General features: G+C 38.2%; 2 protein-coding genes across 2 annotated transcripts; one reads left to right on the top strand and one right to left on the bottom strand.

The window, feature by feature from the left end:
• Window positions 1-719: 719 nt before the first annotated feature.
• On the top strand, window positions 720-4,809 carry LOC126786721 (general transcription factor IIH subunit 2). Its single transcript, XM_050512638.1, has 4 exons — window positions 720-1,897; window positions 2,791-3,252; window positions 3,393-3,738; window positions 4,493-4,809. Exons 1-4 carry the CDS (start codon window positions 1,625-1,627, stop codon window positions 4,642-4,644), a joined length of 1,233 nt encoding a protein of 410 aa, XP_050368595.1. The 5' UTR covers window positions 720-1,624; the 3' UTR covers window positions 4,645-4,809.
• Window positions 4,810-5,228: 419 nt separating this feature from the next.
• Window positions 5,229-14,791, bottom strand: LOC126786169 (E3 SUMO-protein ligase SIZ1). Its single transcript, XM_050511911.1, has 17 exons — window positions 14,516-14,791; window positions 14,249-14,374; window positions 13,314-13,394; window positions 12,662-12,704; window positions 11,881-11,953; window positions 11,479-11,644; window positions 11,136-11,266; window positions 10,812-10,880; window positions 10,034-10,127; window positions 9,874-9,949; window positions 9,687-9,760; window positions 9,376-9,483; window positions 8,743-8,904; window positions 8,205-8,309; window positions 8,017-8,097; window positions 6,687-7,902; window positions 5,229-6,171 (listed from the first exon to the last, which is right to left on the bottom strand). Exons 2-17 carry the CDS (start codon window positions 14,270-14,272, stop codon window positions 6,026-6,028), a joined length of 2,649 nt encoding a protein of 882 aa, XP_050367868.1. The 5' UTR covers window positions 14,273-14,374; window positions 14,516-14,791; the 3' UTR covers window positions 5,229-6,025.
• Between the last annotated feature and the right edge of the window lie 643 nt (window positions 14,792-15,434).

Raw genomic sequence — 15,434 nt, forward strand, 5'->3', positions numbered from 1 at the left:
CAAGGTCTGAATTTCTTATTAAAATTTTTCTTATGGGAGAAAACTATAGTATTAATACGCGTCAGAGTCTCAGACTCGCAAGGACGATCAATCTAATAATAGAGTCATATTAACTTGTGCTCAAAATTTTGTTATTAATACTGAAATCACAAATTATCATTTTAGGTTCGACCCTTGACTACTTCCATTGCCATTGTGTAGTTAACTATATAATACAACAGTTATGTTGATGTATAGTTTATTCCTCTTATAAATTATGTTTAAAATGTTCTCTTGATTCCTCTTTAACACACAAACTTATATTCGTACATTATGTTTTTGTACTCTCAGCCCATTATTTTGTCTAAACTAAGTGTTTGATCAAGTATCTCTCTTGCACATCATATGAATAAACCTAGTTCTCTAAAAGGTAGTGATGCATTGTCTATGTTGCAATGAAAAAGTCACCACGATAGAATGTAAGAATGGTAAGATACAATTTTTTTTAAGACGATGAATATTTTCATTCAAATCGTAAATAAAAATTAAGAAAATGCCTCTACACATCTATACGCTACCACATTTTTAAGGTAGACAATGATTCATCGCAAAGCCAAAAGATACATATCTCGCCTACCTATCTAAGTAACGATAGCACTATGCACAAAGAAACTCTATGATTAACATGAGAACATGTAATCAGGACAAGTCTGACATCGTATCGAGACAAACCCGATATACTAACAAAAACATATGAACCTACCAAGACCGAAAAACTAGAAGACATACACAAAAGAACTAAATAAATAAAAGAGAAACCTAGCCCAGGCCCACCACCAAGGACCTCTAAAGATCAGTGACCCAAAATCTTGCCGCTGGACCGTTGCCGTCTTTTGACTTCCGAGACCACCACCCAACATCGACACCATCTTCCACCACATAGCCACCACGGCACCACCAACCCACACCCAGTACACCTCGCCGCACGTCACAATTAATCCAGCAAGATCGCCAAGATCCAACCTGGGTTGGATGAGCAAACTAGGAAAACCGTTGGCGCCTCGACTCCCCATCATGTGCCTCACCGACGCCAATTTCATCCACCAACAAACCAAAATCGGCTCCTCATGGGCGACAGATCGAAGCATCGCCGTCGAATCACAGCCCAGCAAACCGGAAAACAAACCTGCAATCCAAACAACCAATTCCAGAGTAGCCACTCTCCATCGATCCTCCAGCAGCAAACCTTCCTCGCGACCCAAGCACAGCTCCCATCCAGCAACCCGCCAAAAAACACGTCGCTGGACGGAGATAAACCTAATTTGACAGAGTCAAATTATAGAATCTCTTGCCATGAAAAGGTTAATTAACTTAATTTGATGCTCATTTGGTAAACCTCTAGGTGGTAAGATACAAGTTTTGATCTGATGTGAACTTATTATATGTACTGTATTTTATTAAAAACAAGGAAAATAAATAAAAATTCATGGAGGGTAATTCGAACATTTCACCCTTCTGAAAAGAAAGACAGGAAAAACCAACAGTCTCTCAAGCACATATTGGAGCATCAGGCCTTTAAAAAAAACATGAAGAAGAAGAAGAAGCAGAGCTCTGTCTTCTGTCTTCTCCGAGATCCACACCCACCATGAACAACGGCGACCAGAGACGTCTCAACGGCGAGATCGAAGAAGACGAGGAAGACGAAGAGAATGCCGACGGCCTCGCCGCCTGGGAACGAGCCTATGCCGACGAGCGTTCCTGGGAGTCCCTCCAAGAAGACGAGGCCGGCCTTCTCCGCCCCATTGACAACCAGAACCTCCAACATGCTCAGTACCGCCGCCGCCTCAGGGCCGCCACCACCGCCCGGATTCAGAAGGGTCTCATTCGCTATCTTTATATTGTCATCGACCTCTCTAAGGTATTGGGTTGTGATTTGAGTCGTGCCCTTTTTGAGATTTGGCTTGGAAATTGTGATTGGGGAAATGGGTTTTGGTTTAATGTTGCATTGGATTAGTAAAGTTTGGAGCTTTGGATTGAGCTGAAATTGGAATCATATTGAGGATTTTTGTAGGGTTTAAGCATTGTTAGGATTTGGACATCAGCAGTGTTTAGTTTGTTTCATTGTTAGGACTGTTTATTGGATTTTCTATGTTGTTTAGTGAAGTTTGGAACTTCAAATTGAACTTAAACTGTGTTTGATTATTGTTAGGATTTGGACATGACCACTGTTTGGTTTGTTTCAACCCTTTTGAGTTTTCTGGACAATTGTAGTGAAGTTTGGAACTTTAAATTGAACTTACGCGGGGAGGATTACTATATTGTATGCCTGAGGTTCTTGGGGTTTGAAGCAGGGTTAGAATTTGGACCTTAGAAACTATAGCCAACGGGCTGAAATTACTAGTTTGGAACTTCAAATTGAACTTACACTTTGTTTGAGCATTGTTAAAATTTGGACATGATCACTGTTTAGTTTGTTTCATACCCTTCTGAGTTTTCTGGACCTTTAAGTTTGGAACTTCAAATTGAACGTACAACGGAAGGATTACTATATTTTATGCCTGAGGTTCTTGGGGTTTGAAGCAGGGTTAAAATTTGGACCTTAGAAACTATAGCCAACGGGCTGAAATTACTAGTTTGGATGAATCATGTATCATCTTCAGTTAACAAAGTAATGGTTACATGGATTCAAAAGTGTTTTTGGAATTGGTATCTGTTTTTCATAGGAGGGCTATTGTACTGATATTTGTATACTTGGTGAGTTGATATGGCTGTTAAGTTGTTGATGCTTGATTTCTGTTAAAATTATTGCAGGCAGCGTCTGAAATGGATTTTAGACCTAGCCGAATGGGTGTGGTCGCGAAGCATGTTGAGGCTTTCATCAGAGAGTATTTCTACCAGAATCCTCTTAGTCAAGTAGGCCTTGTGACAATAAAAGATGGGGTTGCTCATATCTTAACGGATCTCGGTGGGAGTCCTGAGTCTCATGTTAAAGCACTGATGGGTAAGCTCGAATGTTCAGGCGATGCATCCCTGCAGAATGCACTGGATCTTGTTCAAGGGTATCTAAATCAGATTCCATCATATGGTCACAGGGAAGTTCTAATCATGTATTCAGCTCTCAGTACCTGTGATCCAGGAGATATAATGGAAACTATTCAGAAGTGCAAGAAATCTAAAATTAGATGCTCTGTTATTGGTCTCTCAGCAGAAATTTTCATATGCAAACATCTGTGCCACGAAACTGGTGGCTCGTATTATATTGCACTGGATGAGGTGAGTTCAACTATCCATTATAGCACTGATTTTACAATGTCACTGCTGCTTCTGACTTTCTTATATAACTAATATTAGATTTGATTTGCAAGATTGTTTTTCTAATTTCCTTACATTTTCAACTGTTCTGCTTTGTGCAGTCACACTTGAAAGACCTGATATTGGAACATGCACCTCCACCTCCAGCAATAGCCGAGTTTGCTATTGCCAATTTGATAAAGATGGGTTTTCCACAAAGAGCAGCAGAGAGCTCTGTGGCAATTTGCTCATGTCACAAGGAGGCAAAGGTCGGAGATGGATACACTTGTCCACGATGCAAAGCACGCATATGTGAACTACCTACCGAATGTCGCATCTGCGGGTTGACGCTCATTTCTTCACCTCATTTGGCAAGGTCATATCACCATCTGTTCCCAATCGTACCATTTGATGAGGTTCAACAACACATATTGCCTAGAGCGTGTTTTGGCTGCCAACAAAGTCTGGGTAAGTATTTATGTTTGTTTATAAAATAGATACTTAGGACTTCTTGCCATATGTTTTTGTGCTTAAGGGTTAGATATATTGGATCATTCATGTTCCCTATGCATTGTGTGGTTGTTACTAAAATATGAATAAAAAACATGCCTCGGACTTGTCAGAGATCGAAATCTCCTATGCAACTGAAGAAACATGTTTGTTGACTTTGTTGTTTTCTAGGCATCTGATAAGAAAATCAAACTCACAATTAATTAGTTGTAAATCACGACAGTCATCTATTTTTGAGATAAAACTGACAAGTTACAACTAATTTTGCTCCATCTTAAATTTTGTTTGAAGTGGCTATGCCTGTTATCTATTATGGGCCCAATAATCAGAATCCACCCCACTTTGAGATTGTATCTGGAGTATGTGGAGCTCAGTGATTTTTTGCCTTACAGTCCTACTATATCATAGTTCCAAAATATATGCCAGTGCTCCCTTAGGAAGCATCATGAACCCTGCTTTTGACTGTGGAGACTTGGACAATGGTGGGACTACCAAAGGGTTGAACCAGCCCCAATTTACATAAGTTGAATTCAAAGTTAAAATTTTTTGCTATGCAGTAATAGGGAAAGGGAATGTTTTCTGTGGAGTCATTTTGTGTGGATAGTTTTTGCTCATGTATTATGAACCTCTTAAAATCAAGTATGTGGAATGTTTTTGCGTGTGAATAATGTGGCATCATTTTGCTCACTCACAGTTTTCATTTATGACACAGGAAACAGATCTGGCCTTCGGGTTGCTTGTCCCAATTGCAAGCAGCATTTCTGCCTGGACTGTGATATATATATCCACGAAAGCTTGCATAATTGTCCTGGCTGTGAAAGTACCAGGCATTCGAAGATACCAACCGCTGATGAAGGAGGATGAAGACACTAAAGAAATCAATTACCCATGTTCTTACAACTGAAATGTACCGCCATCTTTCAAAGTCCTCTCACCTTTTGGTGGTAAAAGAACAACCATAAAAATGATTTGTCACCCGGCTACAATCGGTGTTACCTCACATTTAGAGACATTATTTCTGTCACTCAACCACAATTTTTCCATCAAGCGTATCTCTAGAATATCACAGCAGTTTACTTTGCAAATTACACCTTGTCAAAATATTCCCTCTTGGCCGGATTAAACTCTACAGATAAATTATCACACCCATCTTTTTTCCTTTTCTTTTTCAAGAAATCATTACACCTACATGTTCCTCAGCAAACCGAGATATCAGATTCCTTGCTGAGGTACGAGTACATGAACTGTTTGAGACTTTAGAGTATACGGGTCTAGGGATGTGAGTTCTAACTTGAAGCACCTCATGTTTTGTTTGGTCAAAATTGGCAATCATGTACTTACCTCATGTTAACAATATGGAAGTTGACATCATATAAACAGGGCCACGTTGGGACATGTTTCTTCTAATGTTGATGAGCTTAACAGGATAAAAGTCTCACTTCTACTCAAAAATATAAAGAAAATGTCATATTGCAAAAGAAATCAGTTCACCCCGAGTACAAGTTAAACTCTGAGTCTCGTGCTATATCATCACTCAAGACAGCCACACCAGTAACTGTAATGCTCTAATTTCAACAGTCCTAGTCTGAGATATCAGAGTGATATATAGAATGGCAACGCTTCATGTACTACAAAGTTGATAGAAATATCATGCACCGACATAATGGGCATCAACAGTGGCAGACTAACAAAAGTATCAATTTCGAAAAGAAAAAAATGACTTTCTATAAACAACTGATCTGAGTGAATATTTACAAGCTATTGCTCTGATTACAAAACCGAAACACGGCAAGCTATTTTGTATATCTTTGATGGGGTTCCCCCACCGCATCTACGATTTAAAGATGGATTCAATCACATATTTGGATTCATTAACTCTATCCCCTGTGCAAATACAGGCACCAATCTGCAGATCTCGACTCAATGAGACCTGAACCCCAATAGGTATCAGAAACTCGGGTACCTGATGAAACTATGCAGTTTGCAGAATCAGGGTGAAACTATGCAGTTTCAGGACAAGTGCTTGTAAGCACACAGTATATTTGCAACTTGTCCTACCCCTGTCGCCTCACACCAAACAGGAACCCAAAACAAGTCTTTCTTCAAATTTTGAATCAAGCTAGATCTTCTACTTGATCATTGGACTACTCCAGGGAATGCCTTCTACTGGAGGGAGGTTTCAATTAAAGAAGCGCAGGTAGTTGTCTCAAAAGGAAAAAAAGAAAAGGAAAGGTTACAAGATCCTCTATTCAGAGTCAGAGTCGATTGAAAGATACAACCGTGTTCTTGAAGAACGTTTTTGGCGAGGAAATGAAAAGGGACTATTTGATCTCGGCCTACTTCTCTTGTCAGATCTGCCACTGTCATTATTCATACCGAGAAGCAAAGAAGCTGCAGAAGGTACAAAAGTGAGACCTAACAAATTTCTGGAACTCTGTCAATAATAAAGATAACCAAAATGGTTACGCTTTGTACAGTCCTATCTTTCAGCTAAGATTTTTTCTTTTAAATACATATATAAATAAATACGTAGCAATGCTCTATTACTTAAACAACGCAGTACACCCGGGGGGTAGGGAGTTAAGTGGGGATTGGAAAAATCACCAGTTGCTTCTCAGGCGTAATAACTACCCTATTGTTCTTGATAGATGTGAGAAAATAGAAAAGTTATAAGGATATAAGAGATGATTTTAGCAATATAAGGACAACAATATAAACCCTTACTACGAGTTATTTGAAAAAGAAGAAGTTAAAATTGGAACCCCAAAATCAGTTTTCAGACAAAACTGTAAATAGTGATATATACACCCATAAAGTGTGGATTACCCATCAAGCTACCTTAAAAGCCACTATTCAGACATAAATCTAAGATACACTTGTATATGAGTTGTCAAAAGAAAACGAACCTTCAGCCAAAGTATTCATTGTAGCTTCTCTAGACGGTAGATGTCTTTTCGAAATCTGTCCATTTGGAGTTCCAGATTCTCCTTTAATGCCACTGGCATCACCCCCTAACCGTAGAGATATCCAGTCCTCTGAATGAACACCATTTGACACATCAGAACGATCTCTCAAATTGGACTGAAGCGCTGCATCTGATGGTCTTGTCGGAAGAAATATCTGAAGAGAGGGATCATCACCGGCAAAGGCCAAGGGGTTGTCAACTAAGCCATCATTCATGTCAGTATCTAAAGGACCAACAGATGATTCATGAGCTAGAGTAGCAGATCCCAAGGCAGCTTCTGGAGCCAATGTGTACCCATTCATAGATGTGGAACAATTTACAGAATCATGGTGAAGACTGACCAAGGGATCTGGTAGATCTGCCTCAGAACTAAATAATTGGAATCCAGCACCACCTTGAGTTCCAGGCGGTAATGGTGGCCAGTTGGACAGATATTCATCATCATTGCCATTAAAAAGACCCAAGCATGAACCACCACCAATAGCAAGCACAGGATCTTCACCATAAGAATCAGCAATTCCAGAAGAGTGCACAGGAAAACCAATTCCACCAGCATCAGTAAAATTATTACCATAAATGGTTTCAGAAGGCATTATGTCCTCGTCTGAATCGCTAAGTACAATAACCTCTGCATCTCCTACTGGTGCAGAAGAATTTGCTCCCGCAAATCCATATGCTGAATCAACATTCGGAGAAAAAGAATCCATCTCTATTCCATTGTTCGTGGTGAAATCAAAATTCCCACCACCGTACTGATTTACACTCGCATCTTCACCATCCCTACCACTCCCAGTGGCACTGCTACTCATTGGGATAACTTTAAGCTCATGTTCTCCAAACTGCTGTTGTAACTTATTACCAGAAGAGGTGTACATTTCTTCAGGTCTGCTAACTTCCCAAACACCATTGCGGTTTTTCCTTATTCCAAGTTTAAGACCAGTATGACCTTCTGAAACACCTTCCTGTTTGACCGGCTTGAACACTTCAGGTTTTGGGATAGTTTCTCCATTTGTTGGAATGCAAAGCGTACTATCGGGAAGGTGCCATCGCCCAAGTTCTCCAAGTTCCCTGCGTTCAGTTTCAGTTTTAACTTTCGCTCGCCAAGAACCATCAGGCTTCACCTCAATCTCTGCAACATCTTCCCCGCAATGCCTCATCTGTGACAACCACACACCCCAACACCCCCAAAAAAAAAGGAAAGAAATGAACAAGGATGATTCAGTTGAAATACAATTCCACACAATTATTCAAAGCACATATGAAGGCATTACCTTGGAAGCAATACGATTAAAATAAGGATCAACAATAACATTCTCCAGTGCGTAGTTCTTTAGACAAATCGGACATTGCCACTGCAATGACAAACCAAAGAATGCTTTGACAACTGAGCCAACAACAGTAAGAAAATAGAAATAATAAAAGTGAAAAGCAGCATTTTGAACAAGGTGAAGAAACTTGCCTTCCTTGATCGTTGATTCATTTCAACAAAAACATGAAGATCAAAACAGCCCATGTGAAGACAGGGTTTAAATCTACCAGCAACCTTCATCCTTGAACCACTCATCTGTACATAGCCCATTCAGTTCCAGAAACAAATTACAGTTACAAGCACAGAATTAAAGACATCATCCCATGAAGAAACCCACAAATAGAGAAGAATTAATGTAAATCCTCTAATAGAGAAGAGAATATAAAACTACTACATTAAAACCATGTTCTTTATTTTGTAAGAACCATTAACATCAACTTTTTACAGGTCAACAAAACATTGTCCCAATACTAGCTCTAGTAGTTGAGATGTTCAAAGAGCAGCATCTTCATGCCCTGAATTTTTTTTAATAGCAAGCAAAATTATAATGAGCCGAAGAAGCTCGAAAGTCAAAACTGGAGCATTTTCGATGCATGAGAACGTACAATAGTTCTTCATTCCACATAATGCGATATCATATTTTCTGATCATTTTGCATCACAAAAAAAAATTTTGAAAAGCAACTTACTGGACATCGAAGGTTGACAGTAAATGAATCTGCCACAACTTCCAAATCACTGTCACTATCATCATTATCCATTGCAGTCCCACCACCAACACAACGACAAACACGAGCAAGAGCGTCTTCAAACCGCTCACCATCAGACTCCTTGGGAATCAGATTCAGAATCTAAAAACAAAGAAGATATATTAATGACAATTACAATCAGAATTTTTTTGTTTCTTCAATAAGTATAAAAAAATATCTTCCAATACAACAGAGACAAAATTACAGTTAAGGTACCAGTAGAGAATCTAAATGTGTAATTGTGCAATGTCAACAAAGAACTTCCCAGTCTCCCACAAATAGAATATTATAAAATTGCAATATTGAATTCAAGATTAACTCCATGTTAATGCCTGCCTCACAATGACACATTAACTGAGATATGGTGCTCCGTATTTTTTTCCATTTGTGCGTAGGAGATTTAATATTACAAACAAGCAATGCTTTACACGCAACAATAACTAACCATAATGGATGTCTCATTCATACTTGGTCTCAGAGCAAAGAGAGACATCTCGTTCAGCATATATTCAAGAAAACTGATAAGTTTATAATAGAAACTATCAGAACATATACTCAACAAATCAAAGCTACCTGTTGGACATTCCGCTTCTTCACAATACGAACACCTATGCAGAAAATACGTGCATCACATCCTGTTAAGGAAATCTTATTAATTCCGTCTCTCGTGCATTGTGTGATCTGACAAAACAGATGAAATAAATTAAGATTCTAGATACATGAGAGAGAGAGAGAGAGAGAGAGAGAGTCCTTTTTCTGAGTTAGATAATTTACATTATGTCTTGGAGTGGCACACATAAACTTATATAAAATTAAAAAGAAATGGGTCGAGCAGACAAGATTATTGACAGTAAGAGCTATTAGTGCACTGGGAGATAACTCACAATGGGACCGTCATCACGACCATTAGCTCCAAGAAGCTGTGACCCAGGTCTATTAATTGCACGAACAGGCACCCCTGCAAATCATTAGAAATTACAAGCAACTGATAATGCTACCTTCTGAGAGACCATCACTTTAAATTACCAAAAAAAAATTGTCATCAGTCACTAAGAGAATCTGTTGCAATACCATTGACCTGTAGATCTGCATACTGTGGCCATTGCATCCTGAAGGGAACTTTATCATTTAAAAGCATACACCAAGCCTGCAATATGATGTCAAAATGCAAAGGTCAATATATTTAGTATCAATTATAAAGCCAAAAAAACAATTCAATACTTAAATCAACCTGAACTTCGTAATCTTGTTTAGACTTGGACAGTAAGTCCCTGTCTGCTCTTGTGAGTTGAAATGTTCTATCCACACTTTGTACAGGGTTTGAGCTGGACAATTTACACACAAGCAGTGAGAAAATATAAGATCTACAGTACTGAGAGTGATAACATTTAAAGATGTGCATACTGTCAGAACAAGTCTGCTATTCTGAAAGTGAAAGAACATATACACGAAGTTCATAAGTTTTTTCGTAGTATGAAAAATTATAATAAATTCAGGGAAGATCAGAAAGAAAAAAACATTTAAATTTAGCCATATGCTCTTCTTTATATTTCTTGTGATTTAAGTTATGTACTCAGAAGTAATTACCATATTTCTCGAATAATAGTTCCAACAACCTAGGATCAACATGATGTAACTACCTTCCACGTCCCACTACCATATGATTTTTGTTCAAAGATATTGTAAATAACCAATACGGGGAAATTCATCTTTGCTTTATATAAGTAACTTGTTAGCGGAGTGCATACAGCACGTGCATCACAAATTTGTTAGAAAATGCTGCCAATTGATTTCTAGAAAGAGAAAAACAACTAGCCCCTAATAATCTTGTTTTCTTGTTCATTGGTATATCTAAACGACAAAACCAAACATATTCCAAATCTTTGACCTACAAAAAAGTTAACTTGAAAAATCCTCTATTGTGCAATAGCTTTAACAATAAACAGGAAAATAATTATAAGCCACATCTTCCGAGATAGACAAAAGTGCAAAGAAATGACCCTGCTTACCCATCAGTCGGAATATTAGTAACACTCAACTTCACGGGATGTAAAGGATGTAGCACAGTTACCAAAAACCTAAAAGAGCCAGAAAACGTGGAAAGAATTAGAATTGCAAAAAGCAGATAAAACATGGTCAGAAAAAAGACTTGGCGTACATAAAAATATATGCAAGGTTGGGCAAACATGCTATTACATTTTCCCAAATTTAATCCAAATCAAATGTGATCACAAATGAAGTAATATACCAAAGTAAAAATAATACATGCAAATCATCATCAACTATTAAACTGTTATATACTTTATGTAACAATAGATATGAGTAGAACATACGGGTCAGCCCGACTTAGTCGACAGAGTTCACAGTAAAATTTTTGGGGAATTGGCGGATTGCCCTCCATCGGTTTTTCTGTAATTATAACGCAACGCATGTGTTGCCACACCTGACATCTTGAATCCTCACACTGTCAAAATATAAACATAAAAAGAAAAGGATACGTATCAGAAGTGTTTAATTGATAAAATATTCCACAGGCAGACTCAATAGAAAGAGAACATCTACAAAACTTATAAATTTTCACCAAGTGTAGTTTCAGTATTACTAGCAGATAGAATTATGCTAATCATACTAATGGACTATAAATAAAGGGAATAAAACAAATATATACAAACATACCTTGATCATTGACTCTGTTTCTAATGAACTCCCACAGAGACACCGAACCTTCATATCTGAGTGGAAGGGGTCATCAATTTCGCCTTTAGCTTTCACATTACTACAATCCGAGATGCACTGTCCCTTCGATGCTAAATCGGTGGTAGCCCCAGATATCTGCATTTTTCTGTGAGAAACAGAGCGGGTGAGCAGAAATGAGACTACTAGAAAACATTACCAACAGTATAGTTTAACATATTCAAAAACTAGAGGTCCAACCCTATCATAATGATACAAGGATTACAAATCAAGCCACAGAATTCTAATTACACAAAAACAAAAAAAAACAAAAAAGGAAGCAAACCGCATGAACTCCAGTCTTATAATCACATTATAGGAAGAAAATGCATTATGAGAACTAACCTATAGGTGTCATCGACAAGTTCTGCCACCTGCTCCTTTCCAACAGCATTCTTCTTTGGCCACAATTTTGAAACTATATATAGATAGAAATTAAAACAGTGGCATTTATTATAAAGAACAGAATATATGAAGCAAAGCAATAAAACAAGAATAGAAGAAGTATAGAAAAGAACAACATATCGTTGGAAAATTCAAGGAAACCCCAACAAAAGATATCAGTGACAGAGTCACTGAGCATAAATGCTAAAAAAAGTTAATGCAGCAAAAAATACTGAAGTGCACAACACCAACAATTATTAGGTTCAAAAAATTTGTATATCACCAAACTATGCATCTTGAGTCAGTTTCAAAAGTGGATTCTGGATAAAAATCCTTACATGAAAAAATCGGATGGCAACCCGAAGCATACCAAATCGACCATTGTTGGGACAAAATCCTACTGCATATATAATATATTATATATAACTATATGCATTCCACTGTTTCCTGAAGTACAATAGATTCTTCAAGAATAGGAGATGAATTCACTAAAACAACATCAAAGACATAAGGATACATGAGTGCAACATACATATAGTCGTATGGCTCTGTAGCATAAGAATTTGGCATCAACAGCTTTATCACTAAGGATTTACAACATCCTTTGGTGCACAAGATATATACATATGTACATGTTGCATACAACTCTTTTTGAGTCTCTTCTCCCCATAAGTAATAAGTATTTTGAAAGAAAAAACACAAAACATGACCAATAAGATAATAACTGATATAAAAAAATTACCTTGCTCATCAGAAAGAAGGGACAATATCCGTTCAACAAGATCCTACATGATAGATATAAGGAATTAGAAAAATCATGAGCAACATTCATCTCATAACTTATTTGTAATGGCTTCACAAGACACCATTGATGATTTCTTATGTTCACATAAACTCCTGGCCATTACATACCTAACTATTTCTACAGTTCTACATACTCCAATGCAAGGAAGAGAATGAAATAATGGAAAATCATCCAAAGTGTTTTAAACGAAACCCATCCTTTAGATAGCGCAATAGTTAGATGAAATTGACAACTGCACACTTGATTCATAAAAAAACATTTATTTTTACAAGGTGAGAGGAGGGAAGCTGAGAGACCCCAATTGACAAGGCAAATAGTGATAATCATCAGTGATGGATCACATATCAAGAAGAATTCTAGTCTGATCCTGAATATTTTAAGCCTAAATCCAAACATAGCAAAGAGTCATTCATTAACATATAGCTTTTTTATAGGAGCATTGATATTTAATAAGCACAGCAATACCCACAAAACTGCAACTTTATTTATGCTAAAAACCAGTACACGCCACTTTGGCAATGTCAAGGTGACATAAAAATAACATACAGAAACCACGGGTACCCAGCATTGCAGCCCTAGACCATTATACCTGCTTCTTCCCCTGCTTTGAAAGACCTAACTGAGTGAGAACATCCTTGAGCTCTTTTATCCGAAAGTATGCCAACTTCTCCTGCAATAGTAAACAGAAGTTGCCATAAATCATTGCAACAAGTTTATATTCCACCAGCTCTCAAATTTGGAAACCCAAATAGATAACAACAGTAAGAGCATCCATCTGCACCTAATAACCTTATTATTTACAGCCCAACTGATATATAAATAAATTTATGAATTAGCACATTAACCAGCACCTTCCGTACAATCTGACAATGACACCCCATCCTCATTAATCCATTTCCATGAGGTTAAAAGCTGCCCGGTATACTACAAATATCATTGGAAAAGCAACAGGGGACACTGGAAAACAAGCACTTGCAAACCAGTTCAACGGCACTTCCCTACCAAAACTACTTGGCAACTACTCATGACATCCATCGTGAAGTAGTATATCGTCTTCATTCACATTTCTCAATTATATAAGTAGTTATTTTAAATCTCCACATGTCATCCATTCACACCTTTATGCCGGTCGCACAAACAACACTAATAGAAACATGTACCATGTCTGGAACTTCCGCACAGCTAGCTACATTTTAGTATATACCAAATAGAACGTCGGAAATCATAGCCTCTCTCTCTCTCTCTCTCTCACCTAAAGCTGCTCAACTGAACTTACTTTCACCTTGCACACAGCAATGCTGCTCGCATACTAGTCCCTAAACTCACTAAACTAAACTAATCAGGGACATAATCAACAAACCAGAAACTAGAACAATACGCCGATCAGTACAACAATTCAACACCAACTGAAAATTTTCCCAGCAAATTTGAGCAGGAGCTAGAACAATCAGCAGTTAAACATGACAAAAAATAATAATGATAAAAAAATAGCAAAAATAAAAAATAAAAAAGACGATCAGATACCTTGCAACTAGCTACCAAATCCATTTTAATAGCACCAATTCCTATATGCCCAGACAGTAACGATTCTCTTCTCTCTGGGACTAATTCAACCAAATTAACCACCACATAGCCTCCTCAGTGTTCGATCTAACCGCATCAAAAACACAACAAAAAATTAATCAAACAAAAAAAGCAAAATCCAATTCCAACTGAGAATCCAAGTCCTCGATTGAAACAGTCCCACGCACCAAGCCAAAGCCCTAGCAATCGGAATCAAATCTCACTCACCTCAACCAATTGCTGACGACGACGACGACGTTCGACGGCGGCGGAGCTATGAAGAATCAAAAAGGGAGGGGGGAGTCTCTATTGCTGCGCCGACTAAGCACTCGTCTCTCTCTCCCCTTTGATTGTTCGCCGTTTCTTTTTGACCAAGGACCCCCAAATCAGAAACCAAATCCCCCAATTACAAAGCCCGGACCTATCGCCGATTATCCAATCCGGTTTTCTTCGCGGGAATACGTCCGGGCTTTGTTTCGGTGCGCTCACGTGGATCTCCCGTATGCCACGCTCCCTCCCTCCCTCTTTCCACTTTTGTCTTCTTTCCCTCTCTCGCAGCCGTACCGCACGTCCGATACCATCCCCCAAAGTCCTCCTCCCTGCTGTGATCACGCCACGTGGAAAATGGGAAGGTCCATTGTATCTGGCAATGTGGGACTAAGGTGTGAGTGTTGTACACGGTAGGGTTTTGTATGTATGGGAATAAGTTGCAGTGTGTATTAAAGTCGCTTGCTAAAAGAAAATAAGGATGGGAAATTAATAAAATAAGGACGCAAATGGGAAACGCCGCGTTGGGGGGAGGGTGGGTGGGACCCGGCGGACGGGAAAAACGCTAAAAGGTCTGTTGGGAGGTTTCTGGAGTCTTCCAAGTCGCAAAAGAGAACTTGGATTTGAGGTACTCTTGGGCATTAATCAGAATCAGAGAATGATGCTTTGTTACCAGAAATAATCCAACAATAGCTCTATTCCTATTGTGGGCTACTGATCCTTCTTTATTTGTCAAAGACCATGAGACTTAATTATGTGACCTAGACTTAATATGCAATTACGAACTATTACGTATTAAATTCACTTTCAGATTTTGAGAAAAATATATTAATATTTTTATACAAGGTGCAATATTAGTCATTTGTGACTATTTATTTAT

The sequence above is a fragment of the Argentina anserina genome, chromosome 3, assembly GCF_933775445.1.
Source record: "Argentina anserina chromosome 3, drPotAnse1.1, whole genome shotgun sequence".
NCBI classification, from domain to species: Eukaryota; Viridiplantae; Streptophyta; class Magnoliopsida; order Rosales; family Rosaceae; genus Argentina; species Argentina anserina.